Source organism: Eleginops maclovinus, chromosome 20 (genome assembly GCF_036324505.1).
Source record: "Eleginops maclovinus isolate JMC-PN-2008 ecotype Puerto Natales chromosome 20, JC_Emac_rtc_rv5, whole genome shotgun sequence".
Classification (NCBI taxonomy): Eukaryota; Metazoa; Chordata; class Actinopteri; order Perciformes; family Eleginopidae; genus Eleginops; species Eleginops maclovinus.
In genome coordinates, this window is record NC_086368.1 from 16,623,735 (window position 1) to 16,639,046 (window position 15,312).

At 39.2% G+C, this 15,312-nt stretch overlaps 2 protein-coding genes across 3 annotated transcripts in view; both read right to left on the minus strand.

Moving 5' to 3' along the window:
* Positions 1–4,230, minus strand: part of bsnb (bassoon (presynaptic cytomatrix protein) b) — a 60,938-nt gene extending 56,708 nt beyond the window's left edge. Inside the window, exon 1 of the mRNA XM_063912071.1 lies at positions 4,052–4,230. Within this exon, the coding sequence (XP_063768141.1) occupies positions 4,052–4,230 (179 nt within the window). The remainder of the gene's footprint in view (positions 1–4,051) is intronic.
* Positions 4,231–5,241: 1,011 nt separating this feature from the next.
* bap1 (BRCA1 associated protein-1 (ubiquitin carboxy-terminal hydrolase)) lies at positions 5,242–14,755 on the minus strand. 2 transcript variants are annotated; one of them, XM_063911916.1, is made up of 17 exons: positions 14,540–14,755; positions 13,603–13,632; positions 13,408–13,462; positions 13,052–13,184; positions 12,411–12,530; positions 11,879–11,940; positions 11,598–11,740; positions 11,192–11,270; positions 10,971–11,094; positions 10,579–10,711; positions 10,305–10,471; positions 9,162–9,292; positions 8,590–9,053; positions 7,638–7,876; positions 7,379–7,471; positions 7,206–7,278; positions 5,242–6,215 (listed from the first exon to the last, which is right to left on the minus strand). In XM_063911916.1, the coding sequence occupies exons 1-17, from the start codon at positions 14,574–14,576 to the stop codon at positions 6,082–6,084; spliced, it is 2,217 nt and encodes a 738-aa protein (XP_063767986.1). In that variant the 5' UTR covers positions 14,577–14,755; the 3' UTR covers positions 5,242–6,081. The 2 variants fall into 2 exon arrangements, with proteins under 2 accessions (XP_063767986.1, XP_063767985.1); XM_063911915.1 differs by having other exon boundaries at positions 7,638–7,879.
* Between the last annotated feature and the right edge of the window lie 557 nt (positions 14,756–15,312).

A 15,312-nucleotide genomic window follows, 5' to 3' on the forward strand; every position in this document is an offset into this window, starting at 1 on the left:
CTGTTGCTGATGGACACATTACTTGTTAGAAAGGGTTTCATATTTTAAGGTGTTTCGTTATCAGCTCCTTTTACCAGGTTGATGTAAGACAGTGAAGGATTTAAACACAACTAAGTTAGCTCTTACTTATAACTAAGCTAGCTCTTAGCTTAGTTATGTCATGTCAAACATGATGACAAATACATTATTTTTAAAAAACGATTTTTGGGTTGATGTTGTAAGCAGGGAACACCTTGTTTGTGCTGCATTCAAACTAAATGGAAAGGAATCAGAATCAAAGTTAAAGTATTGTTTTGCTTCCTATAGCCAAACCTGTGACAGAGGAAAATAGACCCAGGTCAACGCTGTTCCAATATTCACTAAACTAATTATTAGTCTCAGACAGAGGTGAATAGGGGTGTTAAAAGCCAACGCACTTCTAATTTTTTATTATGTTCTGCCAACTAATCATTTCAAATTGGACAAGTTTGGCAAGCCTTTGAAAAAGTTATTGATGAGCAGTCGAACACGTCTGAGGGAGAGACCATGTTGGTCAAATGCAAATGCAGGAGCTGTAGTGCTGAAACTTTAAATCTCCCACCTGCAGTGCGACACATTAAGAAAAGGCTTGTCATATAAAGCAGGCTACATAAAATGACAACAAAGTAGCCCTCACGGATCCCAAAAGATAGCAGACATGCTGCGTTACAGCTATGTTTTGTTTTATGGCGTGTGTTTGAACCTCATTTAAATAAGGTGTGTGCCTCTTATGTATTGTATATTAAAGTAAAAGTGCCATGATTTAAAAATATATATATATATAAATAGCTGGTAAACTTCTAAAAACAGTTTGGAAGAATTACTGATGTTCTGAGGACATTTACAGAAGGTTAAGAGAGTCTTCTAATCATCTGGAAAAACATATATCCCATCCACAGTACCATAAAAAGATGTCTTATTCTGTTTCCCGAGTTGCAATTATAATTCCTACTCAAAAAAGAAGCAGTAGCAAGAATGTCTTTGTTCAATTCTTACATCATGAAACAAAATTAAAGATGTATGTTGCCTATTTGTGTCTTACATACAAAATGACAGATTATGGTAGTTTTGAGGGAAGACTCATGACATTGACGAATTGTTAGGAAAAGTAGTAGCAAATGTTAAAGCAAATTGGGTTAAAGATCTTTTTATGGTGCAACAGATAACATATTCTTTCATCCAGATGGTCACAGAGTCTTCGAGGATTCAGAACAGTGTTGTTAAACAACCATCTGGGTTTTTCAAAGACTGTTGGGTAGGTTTTTTTACCCGTGAAATTGTATTCTTAGCTCTGTCTCTAATGTAATGAACGGCACCAACTTGAGTTAGGTGCACCTCTAACTACACAAATCACTGTTTCCATTCTGCCAAAACAAGCAGAGCGGCAAAAGGGAGTAGAGCAGAGTTCATATTTAGCCATGGTTTAGTACTGGTGTGGACCATCTACAGTTTGAGATGATTAAACACACAGAGGGAGAATGTTGCAGTGGTTCAGTCAGCTTACAAAATACACACATGCAATAGAGCATTTTTAGTCACTGTGACACAAAACAGCTGTTTGCCACTGAAGTCCTAACTTGTAACATGCATTGAAAAAATAATGTTGCGTTTACAGGCATTTTCCTTTCAAATTAAAGTGTCAATCTTTAGACATCTTGACAGCAATGCTACACTGCCAATGACTCCTTTGTTGTCATTTCTTTTTCTGTATCCTAGGGCTGTCATAACCTCATAAATAATAAGATCTGGTTTTGCTTTACTTGTTGTGATAACCATTTGCTATGTGTTGGCTACATAGTGCATAATGCTTTCATTGCTGAAGGTAAATTAATCATGAGGGCATACTGTTTGTTCACTCTTTCTCAGAGCATGACTGTATCCATCATTTTCATGGGTTGTATGAAGTACAGCTTTTTTCAGGTTTGTAATGGACTTTTGATTTATATTTATTTGCATTACTTGATGATTTACATTGTTTGAAAAGACCGCATGAAGCAGCTCTTAGCACTTTGTAATATACAGTACATTATGGCATGTACCGCTCTTTACTCATTTGGTTGATAGACAGGAAACAATGAGACAATAATGTAGTAGTGGCACATTTACTAGCTTGTTGTAAACATAGGAAATATCTGGAGCTGCGTTCAGCACAATTCATTATTTCTAATAATTCTGAATGCTCGTCAGTTATGGTCATCAGTTCAGGTTCTTGTCAATGCCGTCATGGTTAGGGAATAAATAAACCTTGTATTGCTTTGCAGAGCAGAATGCTATGGTGACTTCCTATGCTTCATGGAGTCCCATATGGGCTCAGTTTTAGCTCTTTGACTGCCATGAATATAATATCATAAAGGGCAAAACTGCCTATATGGGAACCACTTCTGAATATGGTTATATATAGCATATTATGTCCCCATTCATATTAATAGGCACATTCATAAAATGCCGCAACTAATTTCAATTAAGATGAAAGTCTCCTATCTACAGTCTCAGCACTGCCGCCGTCTCATTGTTTCTCACACTCTCGCAAGTTCTTTGTAGGGTAAGATTCAGACGGTATGTGGGGGCCCTGATCTTGGGAAGCCTATTTTCATCAGCCACATGATATACTGTCTCCCTCTCTAACCGTCTCTATCAAAAAATCAAGATATGACAGATCCTTTAAACCTGCCCCTTTGTGGATAGACATAAGGTACAGTAACTAAACATTATTATTGGTTTACAATTTTCAAGTTACAGTAGCTGAACATCGGAACAGCTCCACATTGTATGTTACAATCACTTTGTAATGTAATGACACAAATCAGGCCTGAATTTTAGCGTTGAATGAAGGTTTGTAGCATTTAGAATTGTATGTACCTTATTGGATGGCGGGCTAAAAATGGCAAGTAGTGAGAGATTGTATGCAGGTGTGGCAAATCCAAGACGCAGCAGTGCATCTGTGTATTTAGGTCTACAACTGTTGAACTGTATAATTAAGGCAATATCAAATCCACCCCACACACACAGAAAATACAGACAGGATACTATGTGTGATTAAAGCTGATGATATGGGCTGGATTTGTGTTGAAGTTATTCTGATTATATTGCGTTGTAATAGGAAAATGGTTGAGCTTTTACACGTAACTGCAAAAATAATGAAAATATTGTCACGCAAGTCACTCAAATGTTAATATGTCTGGGCTCAGTGTCTGGATTCCTCGGAGGGATGAAATGGCACTGTTTAAGCAGAAATCAGCCTTTTTCTGTGCTGTATAGTGGTGAGAAACAATTTCTACTAGCTGCTGCATATTGATTTGATTTGAGATCTGATGAATGAATGAGGCAGCTATGTGTTAGAGTCCTGTGCTCACAATGACGCTGTCTGATGGTAGCACTGTCACCCTATATAACGTCAGAAAGGTAATTTCTCAGGATGACTCTGTATTTACTGGTTTTCATGTCGAGGCATGTTCAGGAAATTAACATGTAGTAGAAAGCGAGGGAGGCATTCAACGTGAGAGATCAATAGCACTTTGCATCATTTACATGTGTAATGTATTTAGCACCTGAAGCTAATAGGGGGCATATATTTTCAGATCCATTCCGAAATACTGATATTTTGCTAGACACTACCATGCTATGAGGGTAAAAATGTCGCTCACTCTGTCATGATACTTAGCCACTGATGCCTGAGGACAGACACCGTGAAAACGGGCGTAAAAATCCCCATTGAACGCTATGTTTACATATTATTGATTCTACACCGAAAGCATTGCATATTACATTTGACTTCGACCCAAATTAACGTTGAGTAATAGGGTGGTGCTGCTGCCAAAAAGCAGAAACGGGTCTCCAAAGGGGGGTGGTGAATTGTGTTGACAAGGATATAGAAATAAATAATTAAGCACCCATTCACGTCTATCCGAAACACAGTCGGCTGATCCTATAGCCTATGTATACTCCACATCGTACAGATGCACCGTACACGCCACAGTAGCCTCCCTGATTTCTCTCTAGTTTGCCGGAGAAGCGTCCTAGCTATCGCGGCTACCTGTTAATCCCCGGCCCGGGTACAGCCCCACTTCCTCCGGCTGGCGCTCCATTGCTCGGCTTGATGAGCTGTCCAGAGTCCGGTGGTGCTGAAATGGAAGCCGGAGCCCCTGCTGCAGGCACGGCGGGGCCGGGCAGTCCCGCCTGTCCCTCCCCTTCCATACTGGCCTCGTTCCCCATCGCCTCGGGATAGGTCTCGACGGAGAGAAACGATGTTGTAGACGGTTCTACAGCTGTGGTAAAAACTCAGATGAAACTCAGCGCTGCTCCCCTTCCGCCATCATCACCTACAATTCAGCATCCCGCACGGAGCACGCGCACTGAAGGAGAGAGCGAGGGAGCGCGCTGACGCAATGGGTGGGAACTTGAGAGGCTCGTACGTGCGCGTTCACGACGCTCGGTTATCTCAAATCACCACGCAAATACCTCTGAGCCGCTCTATGGCACATGACTGGAGACCACTGGGACCTCCCCGATTTAACCTGGGTCTTTCCCTCATATGGACCATTTGTTTTGTAACCTAAGCGACAGAAACATTACACATCGTGTACTGCGTTTTTTTAAAAGCGATAATCCTTTATCTTGTTGGTATATATTCAGCATTTTCTGTAAATACTCCAGTCCACAGCGCAACATATTTAGACATTGGCTACTATACATTGAATTGATTATTCAACTGATAAACAATGAATTAACAATTTTAATAATCAATTAAAATGGATCGTTTTTCATTTAAGCAAAAAGGCTATAGGCTGAACCTTGTAAATGTGCATTTTGCTAGATAATCTCTAACTAATCCAAACCAAATACTACTTAAATACAAAATACTATAACAAAAACAATTAGAATACTACAACATGTACACCGAAATACACATGTACAGCTATGGTGCCACATGACACCTTTGCAGAAAAAGTCAATTTTATTGTGAAAGGCTCTTTACCATAATGATGGTCCCTGAATGACGGCTCTCCCTAGTGTACACCAACTGTCACTACAATAAAACATGTTACTCTGGTTTAATAAAGCTAGTCTAGCTAACCTCCTAGATAAACATCGCTAGATTTGTGTTCAGTGACATATTGTAGTATGAGGTGGAATCCTACAATACATTCACTCCAAATATAAAATGCACTAATCCTCAATCACCCATTGTAGTCATACAACTTGAAAAAAAAAGGCAAATCTGGATTATGGCAAGATATTTTCGTTGACTTTATTGTAGTATGAACTCGCAAGCACAAAGAACTGACCTCGGTGTACTGGTGAGCCAATTAACAGATACATATGTACAAAAACACACGAGTGCACACATTCAACTTCTATTCACTCACTTTGAGTTCCCATTTCTGGTACAAAAATAACATAATAGATTTGTTTTCATTCACAGGACCTCTTGAAAGGACATTCAAAGAAAATTATAAACCTTGATGCATCATGATGTCTTCTTTAGTTTAAAAATTGTCCATGAAACAAGTGATACAAAAGATGATTTTTATGTTGTATAGCAAATTAGCAACAGAGAAGATTAGAACTGAAAAGCTCGGGGTGGATAAAATGTGGCCTTTCTTCTTTCAAAATATTCAGTACTTCATTGGCACCATAACAAAATCTAGTATGGCATACAGTTAAGGAAATGTCGACGTATTGTTACCAAATTGTAGTAACAGTGCTTGTGCTGATTTCAGGACTTTGGGGAACATCTTCCAATAACAATGAATACTTTGATGGATAAAAAAGCATTCAGATGCACCAATGGAAACATGATTTTATCATATTTACAAAGCGTCAAAAGCAGTAGCACAAGAAGAAGAGCATTTACATTGAGATTAAAATGGTAGTACATACAGTATATACATAAATTATAAAATAACTGACCTTGGTAACATGATGGATTTGATGAAGAAGATGAGGGTCTGGCTAAAGTACAACACTAGACTGTCTTTATGAGAGTTTCAGGAGTGCAACAATATCATTTCCTCTCTGTGATTTGCTCAGTTACTTTCTTATAGAAGTTATGATTGTTTGTAGTTATTGGCGCTTGGCTTTGTACGGTCGGGAACGTTTCCTGCGATCAGGCTTTCTCTGTTTGTGCAAGCGGCCAATACTCACACCTTGCCGACGACGCACAGAAATGTTTTGCTCCACAAGGCTGGCCAACATGCCTGAAAAAGATACCGAGTCAGAATAATGAATGAGCCAAGAAGAGATAAAAATGTCAACACAACAACACATTCTAAAATTAAAATAGGTTTAGATATGTGGCTAAATGTTTGATTTATTTTTAGTCTTCTATATTTTCTATTTAGAAGGGACATGTACCTGTGTGTAGTAACGTCACATTTTTCCTTTCTTCTACATGTATGTGTGTGATATGCTGCTTAAAAGGAAAAATGTGTCCTAGTATGTATTTCAGGCGGACAAATGCATTTTACCATTCAGAAAATTAAAGTTGCAGTAGTCATTTTTTCCCTTTAACTTATTATGAAGTGCATGTTTATTTATCTGGAATGTGGCGATAGAATAACACCACCATTTGCGTTTCGATTGGTTTCCTGTAAACCTCTCTTTTACTCTGAAAGACAGCGGTGCCGATCTTCCAGGAAATAGAGGCTTTGTGTCACAATACCATGGAAAAGAAAACGCAGCGCACTGTTTCCAGCTCTTTTACTGTGAAAGTAGCTATTAATATCACCAGAATTTGCTCCATTTTAACAGATGATGTTGTACGTTCATTAGAATACCAGCACTGTCCCTGTGTTCTTGCAAAAGTGGAACAAACAGTAATTACTGTGAGGAGTATCCGGCAGGACAGTTCATTTATTTTTTCAAGTTTGATGTTCTATTCAGTTTCAAACCTTTGATCCACTGTTTACACTTCTGTGTGTTTATGATTCTATAATAACAGTGAACATTAGCAGCCATGTTAGATTTTTTTAGGACAGTTTTGTACTGTTTGTATTGTAAATGTTGCTAGTGATGCATGCAGTTTCCAGAAAGGTTGTTTAAGTTTCCAGTGCAATCCTGGGTTATATTTGCCCACTATAAGAAGGAGAGCTTCAGTTTTATGTCAGTTGTTAGCTTTTGTGTTGTAGCCAAGCTGTAAGCAGCCGACACTGAAAAGGAGTGAAGAAAACAAGGATAATGAGACTTACCTTCTTGGGCCAGCATTGATATAAAGGTGCAGATGAACTCATCGTAATTATGGGTCCTCCTCTGATCATCAATCTGATCGATGAAAACAAAACATTTTGATTAAAAGCCAATAAAAATCGCATTTCACAAAATACTGAATATTGTGGATTGTTTCCAGGTAATCAAAACCTACTTTGTATTTCTTTCTCTTTTCTACTTCCTCCTTTAGATACACTTCATAATTGGCAATGTCAGCTTCCACACACTTGAGCAGTGCAAGCAGTTCCTGCAAGAGACAGAATAAAATGAACTTCTCAGTTTGTTTGTTTGTTTAATATTTCCAGTATATCTTCATAGAAACAGCTCCCTAATTGGCAGTAGAACCAAATATGTGAGAGTGCGCAAGGTACATACTACAGTGCATTATAACAAAGGGACATTGTTGGACTTACTTTAGGAGAGTACTTATCCCCAGGGGGCTTGCTGTCTGAAGCAGTTTCCGTAGCGTTGAGCTTCTCCTTGCTAGGCTTTACCTCTGCTCCATCTTTGCTCTCCTCTTCTTTCACCTCCACAGACGATCCCTCATCTCCCTGGTTCACTCGTTCCTTGTCTCCTGCGGAGAGCACTGCTTTTACTTGGTCTTTTATCTTCTCAGGAGTGCAAGGCCGCTTTGTGCCATCAGCAGCCAGATCTGCTGTAGAGACAGCAATTAAAGATAAGTAAGCAGACTATGAATAAAAGTAATGAATGTTGATAAAAAGTCAAAATGTATCGATTTCCTGCCTAATCTTTATTAATAATAACTGATCAAAACAATACATTTCTCATTGTGTGAGGAGAAAACCTTCCAGCTGCTTTCCTTCTGTTTTGCATTCAGAGTCAGCATTTGACGAGACACTGAGATAGTTGAATGCAAAGAAGAATGGCAAGCTGTTTCAGCATGTGTTTCTTTGGGCAGCCAGTGGTGCACTCTGTATTCCTCAAAACTGTATGAGCTGTTACATTTCAGTGTTTCTCAACGATTTGTAGCATCCCAGAATATGAGTTCAGAGGAGGAAATGGTGAATTATACATTTTGCAGTGTTTCGCTGTCTAAGAGATAGTACATGCACGAGGATGCTCCTCGAGCTGGAGAACTCAGTTTTCTCTATCAATGCTCACTGAGGAATGAATTGCTTCAATTGAGAACACTACCCATAAACTCTGATTGGACATCCACAAAACAAATGGCCCATTCTCCCTTTAAGGTCATCCCAAACTGTTAACTTCTATTGTCCTAAGTGATTAATATGCTCCGACTGTACCATAAATATCAAGTGATGGACTAAAATGCTGACTTCAGCTGAGGCTGTTAAAGCACCTTTGTAAATAACACAGGCGACAGTAACGACCTCTTGTACTCACCAGATGGAGGGAGAGCATAGATGACTCCGTCCTCCTGCAGCTGTAACAAAGCTGCACTGACAGAGGGACCCAGTTCTCTAACAGCACGGTTGTGTCTGGAGTCTAGCCTCAGCATCTCATCTTCTCCGAACAGCACACGAGACAGATGGGATGCGACTGGACTGGAAGGGCGCGTGGCAGCCTGGGAGCGTGCAGGTGAGCGCAACGGGGAGTTGAAGGCGCTGCCAATCTCAGAGGCTGTGTCAGTGCTTTCGTTGCTGGGTGTTGGGGACGGCTGTGAAGCAGATGTGATGCAAATGCCCCCTGTGCGCCCTTCTGTGCGTACAGAAAGGGGTGTATTGAGGGCATCCTTCCTTTGGACCTCCTTCTTCAGTTTCTCAGCTAATACAGTGAGGGCAATCTGGCTCTCCATTCCAGTCACTACCCGTCCCGGTCGTGATCGCAGACTTGCCTTCCGTCTGAACCTAAAAGACAGCAGATTTAAGACAAGAGCAAATAGCAGAAACATTCAGTGGGGTCATAAACCCAAACAAAGAAAGCAATTGTACCTACAAACACAATAGAATGCTAACCTGGTTGTGCCTGCAGAACCAGTTACTTCTTCCTCTTCATCCGCATCTTCGTCTTCATCGTCGGAGTATGGGGGTTTGGGCGGAACTGCCACCCGAGTGCGACTAACTACAGCAGCAAGATCCTCTTCCTCCTGTGAATTAGAGAATTCTCATCAAAGCTCTAAATGACTCAATATATGAGCTGCAACAAAAGAAATGTAGAAAATTTGACAATCGGATAAAAGGAGGATTTTTGTTAAAAGTATAGCAGTTATCTGAACAGTGACTAAATTCCCATTTTGCACCCAATGAGCACGAGAGAGTGATCGAGACTCAGAACGCTGGAAAGGGAGAATAATTACTTAATTATATAGAATTGAGGGAAATAAAACGCACAGTGAATGTCCCTAGGTCAGATCTGAGGGACAGAAAGATGTGTGTGATCTCCGGAGCTGCTAGGAGTGTTGAATAGTAATATTCTGACATAACTCTCAATGTAATACCTGCCTCTGTTCGAGCGAGCGGATATAGGATGTCATATGCTGTGAATGTTAAGGCCTCTATAAATACAATTGAGTCGTCTTGACAAGACTAGAAAGATCAAAGGGGAAGTGTGTGGCTCAGTTGGGTAGTGCGCTGGTCTTCGGACCAAGGGGGGCACTGGTTCAATCCCCACTGCAGTCAGCATGTCGGTGCGTCTAACGAGTGACATGTAATGTAGTCAAATGTATTTCCATAAAATATTGAAAAAAAGTATCTTTTTTTTTTATGATACAGGGCAATGTGAAATAAATATTACAGAAAAACTGCTGTAGGACCAGTAATCAAAAAGAGCTAAATAATGAAGTAAACTTGGGAAATCAAAAGATAAATAATAAGCAACTGTTCCAAAATCAAATGAATTACTTTTGAAGCAAAAACCTAATGAATACTTTCATATCTTGTGGAGCAGCAATAATGAGAAAGATAATTGGTATTATAACTGATGAGGAAAATAATCATTAGTTGCAGCCCTGAACACCACCCCAAGTGCACATTACTATCAAAGCCTCTGAAAACGATCTTTAGAGGCCTATATTGGTGGAGAAAGTACACAACACACTACTGTATACAACCAAAAGACCTTTCTGAGTCAGAAGCTTTATGCTGTGCTAGTCCTCTAACCTGCATTGGAGACTTGGCATAGTTGTGGTTATCCAGGAAGGCCGGCAGCCGCTGAACGACGGGGCTGGTGACTCCTCCTGTGGGGACTGGTGGTTTACCCATGACCTTAGCGTTTCCTGAAGGGCTAGCAGCATCTTTAGACTGAGCTCCAGACTCAACAACTGAATCTAAAATGAGAGTAATTGTATTTCAGTGCAATGTTTATAATTAACCCCTAAACCATTTACAAGATGTACTCTAACAAAGACTGGGGGAATAAAGCCCACTTAAATACCCGGATTAGCCCCCTGGGATGTTACAGGCTCCGCATCGGACTCTTTTTTGATCGCAATGGTGCCATCGTCAGGGGAGGAGGACTCCTGCTGCTTCTTGTCTTGTGCAAGATCGGGCTGATTGAGCCGGATCATCTGAAGACAACAAAAGAAATTATAAATATATTCACCAAGGTCAGTACTCATGACAGAGGAGATCCTGCTGGGCCAAATGTCTCCCCCTTGACAACAACTTTACAGAATTTCCCTTGGACAAAAAAGTTCAAACATACACAGTTATTAGGGATATTAAATTAGGACAACTGTTAAATATGACGTGCTGCAGCAGAGGTCATAACAGTGCATCTGTGTTTATTCATTTTGGCCTCTGATGAGACATGCAGCAGTCCCTGACCTTCTGCAGACCCTCCAGAACAGTCTGTCGATTCCTCTTAAGAATTTCAAGTTTGGACTCGTACTTCATCCTGCGGTCAGGCACCACTGCCATCAGGTTGAAGCGAATGTCATGGTACGGCTCGCTGAGAAAGAGCAGAAGCAGCAGCATGAGAATGAAGCCCTGAAGGTGTATGTAGAAGGTGAATAATCACTGCTCGGGCTAACTGGCTCAGGACTCACCCGGCAGTGGCTAGTCCAATCCTCTCCATGATGACCCGCCGAGCTTTATCGGTCCATTCTTCCTCCTCTCCCCAGGGCCCTACAATAGAGTGAATATTATATTAACTTTCTGAAGCAAAATCCCAAACACAAAATGTATTTTATATCAAATGTGTCATAACAAAGTTTATCCAGTGAGGAATTAGACCGGATTTCTGGGTACTAACTTTATCATCAGTGGCTTAAATTACGCTAAAACTTTACAGTGAACAAAAAACTTTAAAAAGGGAAGAAATCAGAAAAACGATTCTAGGAATTTCACTTTAAATCATATGCATAGCTTTTAAGACAACGTTCAGTAGTTCCACTTTACCCTAAATGCTTCAAATCAGTGTGACAAGAACTTTCTGTCAGTGTGTACTCTCACCGTGATCAATGGGGTAAGCCTTGAGTCCATCGAGCTCAAAGAGGCGGTCTTTGATGGGCACATAGCTAACAAAGTGGAAGGCCTCCATGGTCCGTACTGCACTGATCCCATTCTGTTTCTCCGGTAGGTGCCTGGGCTCCGGTCTCCATAGAAATACAGAAAGAGAACTTAAGAAACTGAGATATCTCCCACAGTATGGTAGACCAATCACAGAGGATTTTCCCTCTCACAGAATCAGAGACACCTGAACATTTCAAAAGGAACCTCTGACTGAAACCTACCTGGCATGGCTGTTATGTGCTCTGGCAAGCTCTGGGGCATTTCCAATTGCGTAACCTTTACTCTGAAAAATACATAAAGAAGTCAAGTTTTACATGACAGTAGGAGAGGAGGAAGAAGAGAGGGAGAGAGCGAAGGTTGAAAAATGTTCATGCCAATCCAAATATTTGAATTTGAGAGAGAAGGCGAAGAGAGATATTTTAACATGAGATCAATTGAGGTGACTTGTACAAATGAAAATAATTTGGATTTTAAATACTAGGTAAATGTATTTGGCAAGCTCATTTTTGTCATTGAATTTTGTCTGTTCCTAAAATATATTAAATTGTTGCAAACTAGAGATTCTGATTACTTTATCTAAATGACTTACATAGCGTTTGTCAACCTACTATGATCTTTTAGGAATTACAGAAAAATCAAAAACAAATCTGAGAGCTGATTTTTAAATGAAAACTTTAAATAAAAAGCTACACATTAAATGACACTAGAAATAACAGTGATAATGTACATGAGTGAGCGTGAGAAACATCTTACCTCTGGACTAAAGCCTTTGGTGAAAGCCTTCATGCGACTAATAGTGGGGCCGAGCTCAACGCCACTGCAGTTCAGAAGCACACTCAACAAAGCGTGGGTGGCACATGAATTTGGAATCAGCTAGAAAAATGACAAGTCAAATCAAGAATATGGGTTTAATTAACAATTAGACTGGGCATTACTGCGATAAATTACTTATAGGTTTCGAATTCCTGGAAGAAGAAAAATATCTTATGATGTCTACTTTGGATGGTTGGATGCTATTGTTCATTTTCAAAATTGTATTTACTTATATGTTTTATACATAACATTACATTTGTCTCAACTCCCAGAGTAGCCTCACAATAAACAGGCTAATCATTGAGGAAAAATCTTCATAGAAATATTAAAATATTACTTGATGTTAATAGTCAAAATAACATTTTCACAAATTGTGTTGAAGCCTGAGAACTTATGATCATTGTTTGAGCATTGCATTTACATTATAGGCAGAACTAATACTGGAAAGATTACATCCCTTTAGAAATCTTCTTACGGTTTTATGGCTTCAAATACAGGCCAGTGGCTCACTAATAACAAGTCTTCATAGAACAGGAATCACTCAAATAAATACTATCATGTATGATCACAGAAACACTTACCTGGTGAGCAAAGAACATATCATTTACAATGTCCTCATCAATGACGGAGGTCTCATCCACCAAAGTGTTAACCTTCCTCCTGGATCGACGTTCCTCAATCCACTTAAACAAGAAGATGAAGCCATAGACAGGACTGCAAGAAATGAAACACTGCTAAACACTTTTCACATGGTGTTGCTACAATCAGAAAATAAACTTTAAATCCAGACATGAAACTTGGACGTAGCCACCTACTACAAATCTGCATGTCAGATTTTTATATTTTTGTCTCTCTTTCTGTCTGTGGACAGATTTTGTCAATCATTGCTCTTCACCAAATCTATTTGCATAGACCGGATTGGTACCAGGAAACATACCTTGGACACTTGCTTTGAAGATCATAGATTTCCTCTACTTGGACACCTTTGACCCCTAAAAAACAGAAACAACCGCACAAAGGGAAACATTTTAATTGGATTTAATAATCTCAGGATTAAAACTGGTTGTTGTAAACATACCTATTCATATCACAGAAGTGTAAGATATCCAGCTACTGTATATGAGCTACTCACCAAAATCTTCAACCAGCAAAGTGAAGAGTCCTGAAATTAAAATAACATTGTATTATTTATTTTCAAAGGTTCAAATGCATTTTCTTTAACTATCCGCCTTAAATAAAACAAACTTGTTTATTCCATATAGGTCATCTTGTAGTCGAAGTCCAAACTATGGCACTGAGAATACCTTTTCCTTTTCCTTCTTCTTTTCTTTTGTTTAATAGACATTTCTAAAGAGACTGGTTAACAAGCCCTAAAATGTGAATCTCCGTCTGATTGGAACAACCTGCCTAGTTCAATAACTATTATCTTCCTTTATGTTGTTGTGGATTTTTCTCATTTTTCTTCAAAACACCCTGCTCTTGCTCCTAGTTATCTTTGAGGTATGGCAATAATATAATGAATATGGCTTTGTTCATGACAGTGTACATTTATGTCTGTATGTATTTAGCAGTGGTGTAAATTAACTAGGTACATTTACTCAAGTACTGTACTTAAGTACAATTTTAGTAGAAGTAGAAAATCTGACGACTTCTCCTGTGGTATCTGCTTTTGTCTGCCTATGTGTACTTGTTTTATTGTATGTACTGTATTATATATGGAAAACGAGGGGGCTCCTCTCATCGTTCTAATGGCAAGTTAAAATCATTCTAATAAAATATCGAAGGTTATTGGGATTCAATAACATAGAATAAACCCCAAAAAACAAATACAAGTCAAGTGTAATATTTTGCTCATAACGTTAACTTACTCCTCATCATATTTCGCCTTTGGTAAGTCAATCAAGTGAATCCTCATGCCCAACACAACACACAAACAAGTTGTATTTATCTGTGTTTAAATCTCGTAATGCATTTAAGTCTTTATATAATCTTAATAAGTACAGCTGAAGTGTCCCTCTGGTTTAGTGTTGAAGCTAACGACAGCTAGCTGTGTTGTCGAGATGTCTCACCTGGATCACTCTCCAGCTCCAGCCACCCTTTGTTCATCTTCCTCTTCGTGCACAGCAGACTAATATTTAAGATGTTTTCCAGTCCATTTCCGAAAGAGGGGTAATAATAAACTTAAACGATAATCCGGTATCCATTCACGAGACAACTGTGGAGCTCAAGATAAACACAATAGACACAATTGGCCGCCTACAATCTACGTCATCAAGAAACGACGGGAGTCACACACAACACAGCCCCCCTGCAACTTCCTGTAGTCAGAACTACAAAACAATGTAACGATAACTTCACAATCTGGAAGATTATTTTTTTTAGTAAAGATGGAAATGGTGTACATACATATTAAAAGAAAGTTCAACGATGAGAGTTTTGTAATTCATGAAATCACGACTTTGGTACGGGATAAGGGTCAGGGCATAACTAATAACAAACAAACAAGCTGTTAAATGTATAACAATATTAATGATCGTAAAATTAACAAAACAACAAATGAACCCACACAAGAGCTTTACCTAACTTAGGTTATTTTGTAAAAAAAAAAAAAAAAAAGTAAGTTTCCATATGTTCAATCTGGATTCGAATGTTTTGTGTTTTAAAGACATAGTGTGTGCTGTTTTTTAAATTTAAAGTAAGATGGTAATCTATCAATGTAAAAGTTGGCTATGTTTGCAATGATGGGTCATTTCGGAATGTTTCATATTAATAGCACACCGTGTTCTACATCGGGCTTTTTAACTCCCGGAACCTTAGTTGGAGCTACCTCTACGGAGACGGT

Bases quoted from the DNA above. Each gene is read 5' to 3' on its own strand.
- bap1 (XM_063911915.1), bottom strand. From the start codon at position 14,576: ATGAACAAAGGGTGGCTGGAGCTGGAGAGTGATCCAG. The intron at 13,633-14,539 runs GTGAGACATCTC...TTTTAATTTCAG, and splicing joins GGAGCTGGAGAGTGATCCAG to GACTCTTCACTTTGCTGGTT. The intron at 6,216-7,205 runs GTAAGTCTCATT...TATCTTTTTCAG, and splicing joins ATCAATGCTGGCCCAAGAAG to GCATGTTGGCCAGCCTTGTG.